This window comes from Coregonus clupeaformis, chromosome 7 (genome assembly GCF_020615455.1).
Source record: "Coregonus clupeaformis isolate EN_2021a chromosome 7, ASM2061545v1, whole genome shotgun sequence".
Lineage (NCBI taxonomy): Eukaryota > Metazoa > Chordata > Actinopteri > Salmoniformes > Salmonidae > Coregonus > Coregonus clupeaformis.
The window spans coordinates 21,303,291-21,322,830 of record NC_059198.1 but is presented as its reverse complement, the minus strand read 5'-3'; the positions used below and the strand labels follow the sequence as shown (position 1 = coordinate 21,322,830).

Here is a 19,540-nt window from a genome sequence, read left to right as displayed (position 1 = left end):
CACGCACACATGTACGCAAGTACACACAAACACACACACACACACACACACACACACACACACACACTCAGAGGCTGAGGGGGAGGGGGGAAAGAAACAACAACAACCAGGATACTTTTTTCCAACAAAATAGGCTAAAGAAAAACAAAAATTACAAAACAGTGAAGCGAACAAGGTTGTTGGTGTCTGAGGGCTGAGGGTCTGGCGGCTGTGACCTCACTCAGGGCTCCCTCACTAATACGACACGACACTCCAAACCCGCTCTATTTTTACTCCACTCAAAACTCCAGCTTTACGCCAGTTGCTGTTGCGTTTTTTTCTTATTTGTTTTCATTCAACGTTAACGGTACAGGGCTTCAGGCATTTTAACCCACCTCTCAAACACAGACACACAGACACACAGACACACAGACACACACACACACACACACACAGAACCAATCCCCTGTGGGTATGAGCCGCTGTACACTCTGTGCAGCTCTACCTTCATGTCATTGTAGGGTAGGTTTACCTGACAGGTTGGTTTAGGGGTGATGGTGTTACAGCTACTGTTTCCTTTCATGGTATATAATACAAAGCCAAGGGCACAGGGATCAACACAGGGGGAGAGGTGTCTCACCTTAATTATTCCCTTGGCAGCAAAATAGCATATAAGTGACTCCAGAAAGGGATACAATGTCTTGTATAACTTGCCTAAATGTGTACGTTTAATTAAAACAGAGAGGTTGGGCGAGGTACAAAACTATTAGCAGTGATATGAGTGGGGTAGCTCAGTGCATTTTATAAATCTGTGCTCTCTTATGCCAGCATATTTTACAGCCACACTTATGATGGAGTCTATTACACTGCTATTACAATGTGTACAATGTAATTACCTGGAGTCAAATGTGTCTTTACAGCATGATAAAGTAGGGAGGAGATGCTTGTGCAGCAGGTCCCTACAGATTTTCATTGTTGTTGTTTTGTTTGTTTTAACTTGGTTTAGGGGTTTGGCCACTGGATAACAGAGCTCTTACTGTATCTGAACAAAGGAGGACATTGTTGAGGTCTCTGGGGGTACCAGGTAGATATTCTGACCCGTATAACTCATTGTGGACCCACAGGTTGAGTGGATGCCATGTCTTGAAACAAAGGAAAATATTAAAGGCATTTGGAAGGTATTTTGACCTGTATACCACTAACTGTATTCCTGTCTCTCTCTCTCTCTCTCTCTCTCTCTCTCTCTCTCTCTCTCTCTCTCTCTCCCCCACCTTTGTCTCCTCCCCTTTCTCGCAGCAGATACGGCAGTAAGAGACTACTACAAGGGCTACCCCATGGTGGACTACTCCCGCCATCACTCCTCGCCCCCCACCTTCCAGCCCATCGCCTTTCACAAGGACAAGCCCTTCCTGCCCCCTCCAGACATCCACGCCCCACTGGCCATAACCATCACCGCCGCCCAGCTCCCCAAGCCCAAGACCAACACCCACCCACTTACCTCCAGCTCGGCCTTCAAAGTCTGGGACCCCAGTAAGGGCCATGTCCAGCATCCAACGGCCTCCCACATCGGGCAGGCACAGCAGCAGCATCCGCAGCATCCGCAGCATCCGCAACATCCGCAGCATCAGCAGCATCCGCAACATCAACAACATCAACAACATCAACAGCAGCTACATCAACAGCCCAACAGCCGCCGGCAGGCCTACTCCAACAAGCGGCAGTTCAGCATTGAGACGCTCCCGGAGCTCTTCTCCCAGCCCCTGGGCTATGGACAGTCGCCCCACATGCACCCCAAAAACAAGGGGCTGCCCACCAACAGCAAGACAGAGGTCACAGTCTGAGCATGGACGTTTGAAGAGCAGGAGAGCAAGAGAAGAGTGTATAGGACTGGGAGGAAGGCCTGGGTGCGTAAGCTTTTTGTACGAATCAATGTCGTGTCGATGGCTAGGGGGACGAACAGGAACAAGCAATCTACTTTTGCTATTTTAATTCCAGGTTTTCTTCGTTATTGATCATGTATATGTAACACCCAAAACGGACCTAGACCTGGTTCCTCTAAGTTCCCTCTCTGTCCCAGCATCCTCCCTGTTTTGTTTTGGTCAATCTCCTCTTTGCTCCCCCTGGCACCACTACTCTACAAACCCCCACCCCCCACACACTCACACACTCTCCTACTGTTAGCAGCCTGTCAGAGTGGCACACATGGGTAAAGCACCCCCAGGACCCTTAACAACAGCAGGGACAATGCCATTGTCTTGTCAGAAGGAGAGGGAGAGAGAGAAGGAGAGGGAGAGAGAGAAAGAGAGGGAGAGAGAGAAAGAGAGGGAGAGAGAGAAAGAGAGGGAGAGAGAGAAGGAGAGGGAGAGAGAGAAAGAGAGGGAGAGAGAGAAAGAGAGGGAGAGAGAGAAGGAGAGAAGGAGAAGGAGAGAGAGAAGGAGAGGGAGAGAGAGAAAGAGAGGGAGAGAGAGAAAGAGAGGGAGAGAGAGAAAGAGAGGGAAAGGAGGTGCTTGTTTATTCATCCTGGAGCATAAGGGATGAGGAACTAAACCGGACAGAGTTTTGGTGCGGCAAGCACCTCCTGTTCGTCACCTGCTTGAGAAGAGCCCTGAAGCTTCAGACCCCCTGGTCGTCAGAATTGGGGAATCTCACACAGTGGTTGTGTCTGGAGACCCCCTGGGGATCGTCAGCGTCCACGTCTCTGTGTTGTGTTTGTTGTTGTTGTCTTAATCGGTGACACATGCATCGGAAAGGGCAAACGGCACAGGTCTTAGCAAGGTCACCACAGTCGTGTTAAATGGAACCGTCTGTGTTAGTGAAACTTCATCGGAGGTTAGACGCAAATCGCAAGGGACAATGGGCGCCTGCAAGAGGGCAGGACAGGTCACTGTGTCTGTCCCGGGTAATATGGTGCCAAAGGCAATGCAAGAGTGGGAAGGGTGGGAAGTTGTAGGTGTGAAGTAAAGGTCATTGCATTTTTTTTGTTTAAATCTTAGCTTTGGCTTGATGTTGAATAATTTTCCCAAACATGAACGCAAGAGAGTCAGGAAGGAAGAAAAATCAAACACAGAGTATTTTATTAAAGTATGTGTTCCAGACTGGCAGCAATTCATGTGATGCATGCATATATTATTGTAATATTAACATAGGCTTTAATCTGATTATTTTGTTGAATGCAGGTGTAAGGTTAATCTATATGTATAATGAGTCACTTTAAAGGCAGCTGGGTTGAAGCTAGTGGTTAAACATAGAAATTACAGTAAGTCTTTCCTAACCACAAGGATTATTTCCAATAGTCAAGCTACAGGAGAGCAAGCAACTCATCTTGGCCCGTTATCATTTTACACTTGACCGCAAAGTACAATATTTGCATGGAACTCTGATACTGTTTAAGTTCACACAAGTTCCGTCCTTCACCGTACGTTTCAGTGGACTCTCCTGTAAATTAGCCAAGCCTCAAGCTTAATTTATTATCATAAGTAAACAGGTTATGCCGCAGTGCATTCCTACGCCCAGCACATGCTAGACAGGTATCACCGTATCAACGGGTGGCAGCCAGTCAGTCGTGTTTACTACAGTCACACACCATTTGCTGCTAGCTCCTCCCCACCAACCAGCTTCCAGCCTATTCCTGAGCTCCACCAGACCCCCTTCCCTCTGCTCTCCCTTTCCCCAGTGGGGTTGACTTATGGTGAAGCCTCCAGCGTGCAACCCCTGCATGGTCTTCCAAGTTGTTCCCAGCCTCAGAGGGGATGCAGCCATAATTAATGATACCCAATCCCCAGCATGGCAGGGATTTCACATTGTTAAATGATTCCCATTCGGAGATTCATTCGGCTGCTATTGTTGAGCCATTCTGTGTTACGGACAGACACCAAGTGGTTTCACTGTAGCCTATGTAGCAGCATGATATGGAATAGCAATTTATAGGACATTTGAATTGACTTCAACTACGTGCAGCCGGTGGAGTCATTGGAATTGGCTGTTGGAGATAATTAGGGGTGTATGTTTATGTTCATTTCATTGGGGATTTGAATTATCTGTCCACGATTCATACGTCAGGATTTCAAAAGCTGTTATGTAACCTACATAAGACCCACATGGTTGTTGTTGTCATGTTTTTAAAATGTGGATAAAGAAAAGTAAATCATAAATAGAGAAGTGTTGGGATATGCATAGTACATGTATAAATATGCATCATGCACATCTGCACACATAGCTACCGTATGCAGCATGCACGCTCACTATTTACCTTTCTCCAACTTCAATTCGTAAACGAGGGGGATTACACAGCCATATAAAGTATTCTATGGACTCTCTCCTTTATCATTCAGGATGCATTAGTGGTTGTGAACAAGCAATGGATGTGTGCAAGTAACAAGCAATATGTTCTGTCTGCAAAGCAATAAGTACCCATCTGTCTGCAAACCCTCTCTCTGGGGTCTGACTCTGGACCATTCTGGAGTCCTTTAAATGTGGGGGGCTGTGGTGGGAGCAGAGCTGCATGGACCCTGAGTTATCTTTTGTTCTTTTTTTTTGCAATTCTTCTGAAAGATATTTGGGACTATTTTCTCAGAAACCAGACCACTGAGCTTTTCACAGAGCTTTTTGAAATTCTCTCTTCTCTTTCCTCCTGCGCTTCTCTGGCAGATGAAGTTGCATTACCGAATCAGAACTCTGAGAACCCTATCCACTCAGAAAAAAAGCTTGATTAGCTCTCCATTACCTTTTACTATTGGACGGATTAAAATGTTATTTTACAGACACAATTCCAGCAAGGCCATACTAAAGAAAACAAAAACCTACAAGCAGTTATCAGGGCTGGCCTGCAAGAGTGGACACCTCTGAAACCCCATCTGAGCTCTACAGGCTGCAGGCACTGGGATAGTGTTGCTAACGCTAGCTGAACGATGCTGACGTTGTGACACATGGATCTTCCAGGCTCCAGGGAATCTCCATAAGGAGGTTGAGCCTCTGGGAGGCCTCAAGGACAAACACAGCCTGGGGCCAAGCTGACAGCTAGCGAGGCACCAGAATGTCGCCAGGCTAGCACCTTGGCTTGCCTCCTATAGTGGAACAAAGCACTGTAATTGGCTGAGATTCCACCTTAATATCCCTCTTCTTCCCATCGTTGTCCTGAGCGAATGTTGACACGCAGGTATATCTGACTCATGGGAGAAAAACACTGCTGACTGTTCTAAACAGTGACACCCTCCTTGAGTATCATTTACCCGGTAAAGGGCCTTTTTGGCCCACAGGTATGCCAGAGTCTCTTTACCGCGGGCCTCCGTACAGTGAATCTTACAACAATACTGTCACAGTAAGCCCGCTGGTTTTGGATTGCCTCAGTCTGTGTTGGACAGTCAAAAGCTCATTAAAGCTGTCGAAGGCCTACTGGCCCAACGTTTTGCCTCAGTTTCTCACCACTGGACGATGTAAATAATACACCACAGCAGGACAGAGGAGCCATGTATATCTCACAATCGCCCATTCTGTGGTTGTAGGTGCTGGACCAAAACAATTCTAATCAGGAGAAATTGAGTACACGTAACTTATAGCACACAGTGGGAATGCCAGACTGTGGACCATCAGCTTAGTGTGCATACTCAATCTCTACTGATTACACTGAATATATGGCACCCTCAAAGAGCTGAATGACTGTTCTTTGTAAAACTTCCTTAAACGCAACTATTCTACAACAGGTTATCTGAATGCAACCTGGTAGACATACTTGGGTTTCATCCTTAGCAATATATTGTGTATGATTTTTTTGTACTGTATTCGGGTTTGAAGTTCTGTCAAAAAAGTAGCGTTTGACTGATGAAAGATGAAGTGCTTCCAGATTTGAAACTGGCCACGCACTCCTTCCCAACAGAAAATGTCCTGTGTTTGAATCTTGTGCTTTTTCAGTTACTATGTATGGTACATACACTCATGTATTCATGTCAAAAATGCATTGTATTCAAGTGCTTTGGCAACACATTAGTTAACAATGACGATTGAAGATTTGTGAATCCTGTGCAGCTTATATCTGCAAATCATGTGTTGTTCCATACTTTTGGTAGTAGACTACCTTTGATTGCTATGTACTCGTGTATATATACTGTACCACTTGTCTGCTGTAAAAATTGTAGAATACTTGATTTACATAAGGGCTTTTTATAGACTTAAACAAACAAGAAAAAGACATCTTTCTCTCGTTTTGCGTCGAGTGGAGAGCTACCAGTGTCTCGGTCACCCAGATTGCAGTGTCCAAATTAATTTGTTCTGACATCTCCGATTTGGCTGAATCTGTTTCTCTGGGTTGTTAGCTGGCAGAAGCGTTTTAGACCCCTGGAGTATGTGAGATTATCTGACAACTTGCGAGGCTAAGGAGGGGAGGCCTACTCCTCGTTCTATCAACTAAAAGTCCCCCCTTCCTACCACACCTTCCACCTACTCCACTTTGTAAAGCAGGGCAAATACTGATACTCTAATCTTAATCTTACGAGGGGGCCAGTATCAGCAAGATTTCTTTACCAGCAATCCGCCATCCCCTCCCCCCCCCTCCCCCTCCCCCCAGCACCATGAAACAGTATCAGTGGGTGCGTAAACTCTTCAGACAACAAGGAAGACACACCATAGGGAGGATTTTAATTGACGTCCTTAACCAAGCATCTATCAAGGACTGTTGCATTGCCTGTAGAGTTGGTCAATAAAATAACCCAATTATAAATGTAAAATTGGATTGTTTTAAATGAAATAGTCATCTAATTTGATTTATATTCAATCCGTTCTAAGGTCCATGGCTTTTAAATGAATACGAAAATTGGTTTGGACACCTCTAATATGCCCAGTCTGTCTAGATAGAATGGAGAAACAAGGTAATTAAGGTGCTGGAACATTGCATGTTTTGACAAATTATATTAACTGAGCTGACGGGCCTGTACTAGTTATACTGCCCTGACATCTAAAAAAGTATCCTTGTTGTTGCAGGTGTTCTTATGTTCTTTGTTTACATGTGCATTGATTATTCTGTTCTTTAATTCATAGTTCAAGGCCACGGGAAATGGAGCTAAAAAATAATATTTAATGTCTAGAATGTGTAGGCCTACATGTGAATAAATATTTCTACACACGAACACACATGCATCCATACAGTACATACAGGTACCATGATGTTTTGCACACCGACACAATAAATACAGCTCCAGAACAACAGACACAAGACAAATTAATAGCATATTTTAAGTTAATTTGGAGGCATAAGGAAGATAGGCACTGTCAACAGAAGAAAACAATTAGAAGTCCAACCCTTTGGTCTGGGCATGAACTCCATGAGGTCAGTATTTATCTGGGCATCCCTCTCTCCCAGTGCCCTGCATTTGTTTTGTTTGCCCCCCCCCCCCCCCTCCCCAGCTGTCACTGATGTTTGACTTCATTTATACGTCTCCAGGGTCTGGACTGACTCCATCAGAGAGAGCAAACAGCCAAACGCCTCAAACCATGTCCCCACAAGCCTCTCTCGCTCTCTCTCTCCCCCTCTCTTTCACCCTCTCTTTCACATCCTCCCACTCCAGTAGTGGACAACCTGAGGCCCTGTCCTGAATTAGGAATGTTAAATATTCAGGTTAAAAGACTCTGAAATGCATAGCAGCATACTCCTCATATATAACGTTAATATATATAACTACACTAACTAAAGGTTTACAGGATGTTGCATTTGGGCAGCAGATCAGTTGATAGGAGAGTTCCAATGACCTCCTTCCACAAAGACAGAGGACATTGATATGAGGGAAAATAAAAAGCCCTCCCACCCAACCTTAACCCTTCTAACAGTTCTAGGCAGATTCAATCGGTCTCATAAAGACACCCTCATAGCATCAACAGGGACCTTTCATTCCCTAGCTGTTTACTTACATTATAAAAGAGGTTATCATTGATGATGATGATGATGATGATGATGATGATGAAGAAGATTGTTTCAAGTTTTTACAGCACTAATTACTATTATTTTTGAGGAAGAGTCAAGGTCAAACTTATTGTCTGGCTTTTTAACCATCTCTTTTTAGAGGAAATCTTACTAAGTGTTCTTTGTATGAACTTGATAAAAAATTAAAATGGTCAGAGAAACCTTGTGTCTTGTCATGTTTGTGTGAGTGTGTCTGTCAAACAGGGAGTAAAAAAGAGAGAAAGAGAGTGAGAAAGAGAGCGAGAACAAGAGATAGACTTTCTTATAGTTATTCCTAAACCAATACTGTGGTATAGACCAAACGTTACACAGTACATTTCTGCTTCCTGCTCTCAATAAGTTTTACAAGCACCTGACATGGTGTAGACCAACCTAGTCTCAGAGTATTTCATATTATTCTGTACTTTAATCCAAGACTCTCCATTTAGTATGATATGATACGTTTCATATGGTATGTATTAATTTGTGGATGTCCATCATCCATTTCGTATGACATGTTACGAATTACAAATCGTATGATATGTTACGAATTATAATATGTTACGAATTTGTTAAAGTACAATATGTTAGAATTTGAAAAACGTACAATATGTTACGAATTTGCTAAACATATGATGTTACTGATTCCAATTTGTTGTGGCTAACATTAGCTAGGTGGCTAATGCTAACGTTAGCTAGCTAGCTAACATTAGCTAGGCTAGGGGTTAGGGTTAAGGTTAGGAGTTAGGTTAAAGGGTTAAGGTTAGGGTTAGGGGAAGGGTTAGCTAACATGCGAAATAGTTGCAAAGTAGCTAAAAAGTAGTAGGTAGTTGCAAAGTTGCTAATGAGCTAAAATGCTAAAGTTGTCCATGATGAGATTCGAACACGTTAACCTTTGGTTTGCTAGTCGCGTTATACTCCCACCCTCCTTTTGTTTCTTGTCTTATGTAACCATACCAAACGCAACATATTCTAATTTCAGTGTCCCGGCTTTACATTTACTATGTTACATCTAGTCTATCAGACCATGCTGTGTAGATAAGGGAGACCATGATCACAAAAGGGACTGCAGTCAATAATTAAGGAAATGAATAAATCACAAAGCTATGGGAGAGGAAAAAAAGAGAGTGGCAAAGAAAGAGAGCAAGAATAGGATAGCGCTGGACAATGAAAGAAGAAAGTGCAGAACAAATGGAAGCGGGGAAAAAAGGAAGGCGACGTTTCCAGAAGGAAAGAGGGAAGCAGAACTGAAGGAATTGAACATGAGAGAGAGACAGAGAAAGACAGTGCTAGATTAAAAGAGACAGAGACAAGAGAGACAGCAACACCGGAGAGAGCTGACGAAGAGAGAGATAAGCCCACCACATGAGGAACCAGCATTGTGATTGTAATACTGCTGATTGATTGTTAACCGTGCGGCAAGAATGGGGGGCCTTGAGGGGCGGCTGGGCCTGAGGGGTTTGAGACAGGCAACAGTCTGGCACAACAGTAACGGCTGCTTGGACTGCAGTCGGAGGATATCAAACCTTTCAAACCTCCCTCTCCACACATACACTCTTGCACTCAAACACACACACGCCCATACACACACTCTGCAGGCCAGCGACAGCTCCATCAATCTCATTGGCTCAGTGTCTGCACACAGCAGCTGTCAGTGCACAGGCAGGGAGGTCGCAGGCTGCAACGACAGGTTTAAGAAAAGGGAGAGAGAGAGAGAGGGGGGGGAAGTGTGTGGATGGAAAACATGGAGGATGAACAGAAATAGATAAGAGCAGACACGGGTCAAGCAGCTGACATATTCAGGCGCCGTGCTCTGAGTGCCGCGGTGGCCCTGTAATGGTCAGTCATTTGGGCCGTAATGGTGTGTGGACGGCTGGACACCCTGTCTGTCCGCAGAGGGCCATCGACAGCGACCTCAGTACATTAGATGGATGGGCTCCATCGATCTTCCCATCCACCGTTTCATAAACTCAATTAAATTCAAGCACTCCTGAAGAGGAGCTGCATAGTCCCCCTGCACTGCCATTCTCCCATTTGGAAGGAAATCAGGCACCCTTTACTTGAAGGTCACATCACACCCTGGTGGCCAGAAGAGGTAATGCAGGAAATAAAAAAGGATTTGGTTCCCTTCCATGTCTGAAGTGTACCTCCGTCAATCAACTCATTTTGCCGCTCTACCTCTACAGGACTCTTTTATCCCCAAAAATGTCAACCGGAGGGTTGTCATTTGTCAAATTAATTCCAGAGAGATTGCTTCAATGCCCCAACAATGGCAGGTAGGTAGAAAAAATTTGAGGGGTGATCTGTGATGGAGTAGTGGGTGGAGGTAGACAGCCCATAAAACCTGATGGATTATTTCAGCGCAGAAAATCAATTAAATGTGGAGGAATTCAGTGCGTTTGGATGCATCCGCAACGATTTAAGTGGGACGGGAGGGGGCATGATGTGGGGGGACGGGGCGGTGTGGGTCTCGAGTGACATTTTCAATTAGCTTGCAGATATAAAGTACCTTACTCAATACTCAGAGACCTGCACACTATTGTTTCAGCCTCAATTACACTGGAAAGACGTTAGACTTCTTCACTGAGAAAATAAAAGCTTACACAGATTAATTTTGCTAATTGGCCAGAAAATTCATTGGGGTTCCAGATTGGTTAATTCAAAAAAAGGGACAATATGGGAGGGGCCAGAGGAGAACTAGAGAGCATTCAAAGAATCCTTTAATGGTTCCTCAAATAACCTTTTGGGGTAACTGCTTACTGAAAGAGTTCAGTTTTGACAAGTGTCCAGAAGCCCCTGGGATCTTCATTGAAGAGGTAATGGAAGAGGAGGATGGCTGCTGTGACTGAGTCCTGTAAGGTTTTTGAGAAAGCATTAAATAAAATGTGTAGAAAGATGATACATGTGATCTACATAACATGCGGAAAACCGATACCAATTGTATATACCTTTGTGTGCGTCCTCGTCAGTATACCTGCAGACACACAGACAAAAAAGTGAGCACACGAAAGTGGGCAGTTGCAAAGCAGGGTCTGTATCTATGGGCTAGTTGTAATAGTGTGGTCATTCTAGGGCAGGGATCATCAACTATATTCAGCCGCTGACCGATTTCTTCTTGAGTGGATGGTCAGGGGGGCTGGAACATTTTTACAAATAATTGCCAAAACAGATGTAATATTTGACTAAAACAATCATTTCTAGCCTTGCTTACATTTGTATATGAACACTTGTAGGCCTCCTGTAGCTCAGTTGGTAGAGCATGGCACTTGCAACGCCAGGGTTGTGGGTTCGATTCCCACGGGGGGCCAGTATGAAAAATGTATGCACTCACTAACTGTAAGTCGCTCTGGATAAGAGCGTCTGCTAAATGACTCAAATCTAAATCTAACACATACTGTATATATCTCTATTATGCATGGAAATTCTTTGGAACAGATTTCCAAAATTAAAACCAATTGAAGCCGATTTGCTGGTATTTTTACAGTCTTTTATGTCCAACAATAAAACAATGATATACATACATACACATATATATTTTTTGCTCAGAACTTGGGGGGCCAATTAAAATCACCTGCTGGCCAAATTCGGGCCACGGGCCGCCAGTTGGGGAAACCTACTCTAGGGGGATTCTGGTGCTAAACGATTACATCACAGTATCCACTTTTTCAAAAATGTTCATCTCCGACCCTCATTCCGTGGTGTGGCCCCCAAACATCCACGCTGTAAACCACAATTTTTATCAAATTTTTATTTCATCAACTATTTTCTAAAAATAAGAAAACATAATAAATGTCCAAATATTAATGAAGAAGCCCAACCAGTTTCCCCTCCCCAGAGCAATCCCCAAATCCCTCAAGTTTTGACATGTTGACAGAATCCCTAATACAGCAGATCGGGGTTGACTGGTCTACAATCCTCCTATCATGGGGGGTTTGCCATTCAAGAGCACCATAAGGGCAAAGTCAAACAGGAGGATATACTGGATAGAATCTGCCTGTCCACCCCCACCACAAACACACACACAGGAGAAGTCAGAGAGAAGAATATCCTGAATGTATGTTTGTGGTGATATGCAACAAACCATGAAAATGATAACTACATTCAAACAAGCAAGCGATGCTCAAATTGAGCATGTGCGCATGTGTGTGTGCAGTGTTGTGTGCGTGCGAGTCTGAGGCCGTGCAAATGGGTTTTCTAACTCTGGATACAGAGTTCACACTTGACAGAATTTGTCACAGTAAACCGTGTACTGCATTACCTAAAATGGGAAACACTGTGCATTATAATACACGTTCAGTGTCTAAATTGGTATATTACAGCAACAATTTATAGGGAGGACTTTATTAAAAATCACATATTTTGGCAAAGGTACTGATACAGTACATATTAATAATAATACAGTCCTGATGTTAAGGGGCATCCAAAATAATAACACAGCATTCGTTATTCACCAATGCAGCTCCTGGTTCAATAGGCATCACCATAATTGACAGTACATAATTGACGGAGTGGACTACAGTATACACGAAACACGTAATCTCTGCATACTTCATTGCTTATATAGGTTAAAATGAAACAGAAACATTTCCATCTTTGCAATCTCTTAACCCTAACTTACTTTAGCTACAGTATTAGCTGACATATAGTTCAGCGCGTATATGAAAATGAACGTACGTCCAGAGGAGATAAAGTCCAATACGTAGCAGTAAAACCTCTGTTAAAAAAGCAGGTTCTCATTTTTATCAAATTTATAAAATCCCATCACGTCTGTCATAATGTTCTAGAGCAATATAATTAAACTAAGAGAGTAAGACCATGTGTTCTAAAACATGAAATCATGTTTCCAAATATATCCTAAAATACATCCCATATAATGGGCAAAAATATATCATAGTCAAATATCACTGTCTGTGTCTCTCTCCTCTGTACCAGGCTCCTCCTGCAGTTCTCCTACTCAGTCAGAGCTGCGGTCACCAGACTGCTACACTGGAGCCATGGTCTGACTCCCATCCTGGAGGACACCCGCATGCATTCTTGCTAACAAATAGCTACTTCATTCTCCTTCACCTTGGCTTCCCTGATCATCTCCTCTAAAGTTAATGAAAATAAGTAGGTTGTGTTTTTTTAACCCTAAAGCTGCTAGACAGACGTGATTGTGGTCTTGTTATCACATTATTGGTTCAACATTGTTACAATATCTCCATACTATTACTACTAAGGGCAATAATAAACATAGATAATAGTCTAGATATGTAGCTACGGTAAGCTTCTGACTGGCTCGGATGAAGGAGCATCATCAACTCCTTTTTCCTAAATTCAAAACAAACAGTTAGTTCCCTCCGATCCACAGGGTTTGTTAACAAAGGTATTACTGTATAAGCTACGCATGCAAGAGGGCCTGCCTTATAGAACGTAAGGGTCTACAGATAATAAGTCTATAAAAGTGTATGTCAGTAAGAGGGACTGAGTTCAGAGTGCAGTAGAGTTTAACAACCCAGTGTGTTTTTGAGTCATTGTACGTTGAGAAAAGAGAGAGAGTGCTTTACAATGTAACATCAGCATCCATCCGTGTGGATGACACTGTAAGACTGCCCAGGGCTATAAGCAGGAGTCCCAGTGGAGCTGCAGGTCTGAACTGTCCAGGAAGTCTGCTGAGAAGACGCTGGGGGGCGTGTGGGGGCCCAGGGGACCCAGTGGGGCGAGTCCTGGGACCTCGCTGCTCGCCCCACCCATGGTGATATCCAGCCAATCCATGCTGTCCAGGGCATGGTCTCCGAAGTCCAGGCCAGGGGGGTTGGCCGTGTAGCCCGACAGCTCATAGGTATCCATGGGGGAGGACGTGTGGTCCAGGATGCTGGGGGTGCTCAGCATTTGACTGTGGAGGTCGTCAATCAGGGTCAGGGGCCCGCCAGGCTCCAACCCCAGGAGGGGTTTGCCCGTGGTGCTCTCCAGGAAGTCCTCCAGACGTCCACTTCCTGTGTTGCTAACGTCCTGGTCAACGGTGGCCGGCACCTGCAGCTCCTCCTCCTCCTCCTCCCCTGGGACCGGCTGGGGGGTCTCGGGTTCGGGAGGGGTGGGGGGCGAGAAGTGGAGTTGCAGCTGGAGAGGGGAGGGCGCCTGAGAGGGGGAAGGGGAAGGGGTGTTGGGGCGCAGTCGCAACAGGGACGGGTCGGGCGCTGGTTTGAAGGTGGCTGAGATTTCTGGGAGAGGAGGAGATAGAAGAAATGTCAACCATAAGTAGGAGACAAATATTGAATCAGGAAACCAGGAAGAGCTCTCCTTCTCTATCGGCATTCAACACTCACCTCCAGTCTGAATCAGGATGTCGAAGAGGTCGTCCATATGCTGGGTGGATCCATTATCCTGCGGGACAGAGGGATAATAGTATGTCCTGACACAGCCACTGAGTTGAGAGGTGAATACAGAATACAGAGGAGCAAGAGTCTTGGCATGGTTGGCCATAATGAGACCTCAGACACAAACATGGAAACAGTGATGCAGCCAGACGGCGTGGGTTACCTTGTCATCCGGTGGGTTAGGGGAGGGTGTCCGTTTGGGAGAAGGAGGGCTGAACAGGGGTTCATGGTCCAGACCTGGACTCAAATCCTCCTGATGGAAATAGAAAAATAACGGTTTGTTCTCATGTCCTAAAAATGTATACTATTAAACTTGTCCCTTTAGAGAACTGCAACTACAGTACAAGTTTTAACAACTTCACAATTACCGTTTGAGCTGAAGGAGAGGGGGAGGTGTCTTTTTCAGAAGGGGAGGAGTCATCATTGGGGAAGAAAGGCTGGAGATTGGGCGGGGCAGAGAAGGAGAGAGTGACCCCTGGGGAGTGATTGGTTGACACCTGCAGCCCAGTCTTCTGTCCCTAAGCAAAATGGGAGATACATCTTAATTAGCTGAGATTCAAATGAGCTGAAAGCACAAAGATGAGGAATATCATTACAGTAATTACCAGAATAATAATCACTATTACATTACATTAGTTAACAGCTCTCTTATCAAGGATGCTGTCAGTGTCTTACAGGGTATACATCATTAATTCATAACACAGACGGTTATTGGAGTCATCGAGGCAATTCTGAATGACTCTCGCATTTAAATGGGACATTAGCAACAAGCCAGTCACCACCATAATGGAGGCTCCATTGACCGCTGTTGAATGAACATCCTACATATCAAGTAGATGAAATGACTTTTATAACCTTTCCCTTACCTTTCTGGTTTGCAGTTTCACGTGGCCTGGTTGATTTGTCGGTTTTGATTGGGTGTCACTGCTGGGCAACTGAAGAGGGGATTGGCTGGGCAGCTTGGTGGGAGTTGACTGCAGTCTCTGGTTAGACCAAGGAGACAAATAGCATGAGAAGAAAAGTAAGCAGCACAAGGGGTATGTCCCTAAACAAAAACATTAGGTTTGAGTGAAAAAGAGATTGAAATGTTTACCTGCAGTGTGATGTGATTGGTTGCTTTGCCCTGTGGAGTGCCTTGTGGCGTATCACTCCCTTGGCTCTCGGCACAGTGATTGGTCAGTGTGATGAGGAAATGGTTGCCGTTGCTGTCTGTCACCAGGGTAGGTGTGGAGTGTGTCTTGAGGAGATCCAAGGGGAAGGAAGTGGTGGAGCCCGACTGCTGATTGAGGAACATCTGAGACACCTGGAAGAGACCAACGGCATTAGTCAGTGAGAGACTAACACAAGGTGACAGACTATTTTGACTGGGATCGCATTTGTTTTGCTGTCACTGTCTGCAGCTCTTGTTGTGACTAGCCATTGAGTTGGTTTGACTGCCACTGACCTGTTGTGACTTCAGCTGCTGTTGCTGTTGTTGTGCCTGCAATATCTGCTGATGTTGATGCTTTGACTGCAACAGCTGTTGGTTCTTTGATTGTATCTGCTGTTGGTGTTGGGACAGTAGCTGTTGCTGCTGTTGTTTGAGCTGTTGCTTGTGGGACTTCTTCTTCCTCTGCTGTGAGCGTTGTTTCTGCAGATTCTGCTGGTTCTGCTGTAGGAGCAGCTGCTGCAGGGCCTGCTGCTGGGCCAGCTGCAGCGCGTTGATCTGCTGCGTCTGCTGCAGCTTCAGCTGCTCCAGCTGCGACCGCTGCTGCGCCTGGATCTGCTCCAGCTGCACCTGGACCTGCTGAGGTGGGGCTTCCAAGGATGGCTCCACGGCCTCTTCCACGTCCCCGACCTCCTGCTTGATGGTCATCTTGGTGACCTCCATGTGGCACTGGGGAGGGGTCGGGGAGTGGGCAATGGGGCAAAATGTGGAGGGGATGCTGGGGATGTCTGGTGGCTCTTCCTTCACCCTGATGAGGCCCAGGGGTTCTGGGGGGGCGTCCCGGCCCCCTCTCTTGCCCTGCTCCAGCTGGAAGCGCAGGGTCTCCACCAGCCGCTGTTTCTGCCTCAGCATGCACGTCAGCTCCTCGATCTGCTTGTCCTTCTCCTGCAGCACCTTGTTCACAGAGGGGGGTGCTACTTGCATGGCTGTGGGCATCAGCAGGCGTTTCTGCAGAGCAGCTTTGGAGAACTGGCAGGCTGTGGGGGCCGAGCCACTCAACTCCTCTTTGATAGTGGCAAGGTGCTGGGGGGAAGGATGAAGGCTGAGCTGGGTGAGGGGAGAGCTTACCTATTTGGAAAGAGAAAAGAAGAGTCTCAAGATTCAAACCATAAAAACGGATTTGATATCTGATATCTGTGCACTATAAAAACTGTAAAAAAATAAATAAGGACACATCTAACATAGACTTGTAAAGAAAGGAGACCTACCATCTCCCCAAATGAGTCTCCATTACAGCTCGTCTCGTTTGGGCTCATCCCAGCTAGCGAGCGGTCTGAGGGGGCAGGAGAGACAGGCGGGGAGGAGCTAGTGCTGCCAAAGTGCATGATCTGCTGTGGAGCAGTGGCCACGAACGGGAAGGTTGCCAAGGTTACCACACCTGCATCTCTTGATTGGTGGACCACAGAGGACTGGGTCTGGTGTTGGGAAAGTTGCTGTTGCTGCTGTTGTAGTAGTAGTAGTTGTTTTTGTTGTTGTTGTGTTGGGTGGTTGGTTTTGGGAGCTCCGGCACCTGACCCTGTGGCACCCCCTGCTGTTGTAGTTGTTGCACTACCACCACCTCCACCCCTGTTCTGCTGAGCCTGGTAGTTCCTCAACCGCTCGATGAGGTCATTCTTGGTGCCTGATACAGGCAAGCTCCGCAGTTTGAGCTCATGCTTCAGTTCAGCCACCTGGAGGACAAAAGAAGGTGTCAGAATGTGAAATGTTTAGACAGTTGGTTTTGTCAACACAGTCAACTCTTGACAAATGCAACGGCTTTTACTGACCTTCAGGTCGTCCAGGTTAGGAGGCAAAGAACCTGGTGTGGCCCCTCCCACATGTGTGACATTCTGCCGGATTGGTGCACTTTGACTGGAGGAGGATGTCGAGGGGGCGGGCAAGGCCAGAGAAGGAGAGGGGCCATTGGTGGGAGGTGGTTGATCTGTTGGGGGTCTGAAGAGAAAAAAAGAGTCAAAACGATGATAGGATACAGGCTGGAGTTGGTGGGTATGTGAAGCAGTTGTATACACACATGCGCAAACACACACTCACTTGGGTGGTGCAGGAAGGATGGTGTGGTAGTTGTAGTGTTGCTGCTGCTGGTTGAGGATCTGCAGCTGGAGGAAGAGCTGCTGCTGGTGGAGGATCTTGGCGTAGGTGGAGTCCAGCTGAGGGGGAGGCTCGTGGTCAGCCTTCTGGTCCGGGGGGATGTACTGGTGGTACTTCAGCTTCCTCACCTTGGGTTTGTTGTCCTTGTGCTTCTTGGATCGCTGAGGGGGGCGCTCTGAGGTGGGCTTAGGCTGGGACTGCAGGGAGAAAGATCAGTGAGATGTAGTGGATTAAACACTGGACTAGCCTACTGTAAACAATAGAAGTAATGCTAAACTAATAATACAAATACAATGGGCTTTGGTACAATACTCATAATTAGCTGTGACAGCTGCCACTAACCTTGATCAGTGCAGGGGCGGTTCTCAGAACTGATGTCCCATTGCTCAACTTCAGCGGTTGGCAGGGCCCATAGAAGGGAGGAAGAGGAGGGGGTGGCGGAGGAACCTGAGTGAGAAACTGTGTGGGGGAGGGGGTGCTGTTGCAAACCAGGGCGTCGGGGGGAGAGGGCAGAGGGCCGGGGCCCAGGGGAGAGTCCTGACCAATGGGCTGATCAGGAGAGAGAGTATCACTACTGTCCTCATCAAAGGAGGAGATCTCCCCAGCGACCTTGGGGAAGTCTGTCTCTGAGGGAGAGAAAGAGGGATAAAGAGAAGACCGACAGAACGAAAGAGTGAAAAGAGAGAAGTGGGAAAAAAAGAGGGAGATAATGTGTTAGAAAGTACAATAATGAGCCACCAGTGACAGTTCGTATAAAGCAACAATCTACCTTGTCTTCGTTGTTGTGATGTAGTGTGAGAGAGCCATGTAAAAGAAAACAGGCTTTGTGTCAACATTAGCCATGTCATCATTCCTCTCAGCAGCCAGTCAGTCTGTTTAGTCAGTCAGTCAGCATCAACAGAGGTGCCTGCAGTGGCAGCAGGAAGAGGTGGAGGCCTGCTGGGCCCGGGGCTTTATCATCACATTGTATATGGCTGGTACATCCCCATGTCTTTGATAAAGACCATTATGGATCTTTTATTTACTGACGGCAGGCAGGCACTTGGAGCGCTCAGCGAGCACCGTTGGCTATTCATTTACCATCAGTGGGAGATGATGAATAACCAATATGGGGTTTGATTCATTATCTTCCTGAACCAATCATGTGATGGCTTCCCCTTTGCACCACTGTGTGTGTGTGTGTGTGTGTGTGTGTGTGGCTGAGTGTGGAAAACAGCACAGGTTTAGGTTATGTCCCTGTTCTCTGTGTGGATATTACATTTACATTTTAGTCATTTAGCAGACGCTCTTATCCAGAGCGACTTACAGTTAGTGCATACATTGCTCTTTTTTTCATACTGGCCCCCCGTGGGAATCGAACCCACAACCCTGGCGTTGCCAACGCCATGCTCTACCAACTGAGCTACATCCCTGCCGGCCATTCCCTCCCCTACCCTGGACGACGATGGGCCAATTGTGCGCCACCCCATGGGTCTCCCGGTCGCGGCCGGCTACGACAGAGCCTGGATTCGAACCAGGATCTCTAGTGGCACAGCTAGCATTGCCTGTAATTTGATTGTTGTTATTAAGAACCGCCGACAGCCAGGCAATCCCCTGAAATTAAACCATGCTGGAATCTGACGCTCAGACATGTTTCTTTCATCTTCACAGCAATCAATCTATTTTCCATAATTTCATTTATCTCACGGTTTAACACCACAGTAGAGACTACCTGTTATGTGAACTCTTTGGTGTGGCAATACATTTCCTTTATATCTAACCCAACCAATTGTGCCAAGTCATGTCCTGATGCGTGCACACACACACCCACACACAAAAACGGACACTTTCTCACATTTTATAATGTTGTGTGAAATTGAATCAATCTGTTTCTGTGAACCGTGCACGCACCAATGCGAAAAAACATTAGTATGATTAATATAACTTGGTTAATTCGCGAAACTAGCACCCATGAGGGGCCCGCGGTGGAGAGGTGGGCAATGA

General features: G+C 46.0%; 2 protein-coding genes and 1 non-coding gene across 10 annotated transcripts in view; 1 reads left to right on the top strand and 2 right to left on the bottom strand.

Annotated features, from left to right (window-relative positions):
- LOC121569039 (protein shisa-8) overlaps nt 1-2,313 on the top strand; it is a 71,176-nt gene extending 68,863 nt beyond the window's left edge. Inside the window, exons 4-5 of one of the 2 annotated variants that reach the window (XM_041879636.2) lie at nt 986-1,063; nt 1,279-2,313. In XM_041879636.2, the coding sequence (XP_041735570.1) occupies nt 986-1,063; nt 1,279-1,820 (620 nt within the window). In that variant the 3' untranslated portion in view covers nt 1,821-2,313. Of the gene's footprint in view, nt 1-985; nt 1,064-1,275 lie in introns of both variants that reach the window. The other variant, XM_041879635.2, reaches the window with a different exon arrangement.
- Nucleotides 2,314-11,379: 9,066 nt separating this feature from the next.
- Nucleotides 11,380-19,540, bottom strand: part of LOC121569040 (myocardin-related transcription factor A-like) — a 44,929-nt gene continuing 36,768 nt past the window's right edge. For all 7 annotated transcript variants that reach the window (XM_045221210.1, XM_045221209.1, XM_041879638.2 and 4 more), the window contains 11 exons: nt 17,900-18,183; nt 17,501-17,754; nt 17,236-17,401; nt 16,678-17,139; nt 15,707-16,537; nt 15,356-15,565; nt 15,129-15,245; nt 14,631-14,780; nt 14,426-14,515; nt 14,212-14,269; nt 11,380-14,106 (listed from right to left, as the gene is read on the bottom strand). In XM_045221210.1, the coding sequence (XP_045077145.1) occupies nt 13,505-14,106; nt 14,212-14,269; nt 14,426-14,515; nt 14,631-14,780; nt 15,129-15,245; nt 15,356-15,565; nt 15,707-16,537; nt 16,678-17,139; nt 17,236-17,401; nt 17,501-17,754; nt 17,900-18,183 (3,224 nt within the window). In that variant the 3' untranslated portion in view covers nt 11,380-13,504. The remainder of the gene's footprint in view (nt 14,107-14,211; nt 14,270-14,425; nt 14,516-14,630; nt 14,781-15,128; nt 15,246-15,355; nt 15,566-15,706; nt 16,538-16,677; nt 17,140-17,235; nt 17,402-17,500; nt 17,755-17,899; nt 18,184-19,540) is intronic.
- On the bottom strand, nt 18,896-18,976 carry trnaa-ggc. Its single transcript has one exon. It is a non-coding gene; the product is annotated as a tRNA-Ala (tRNA).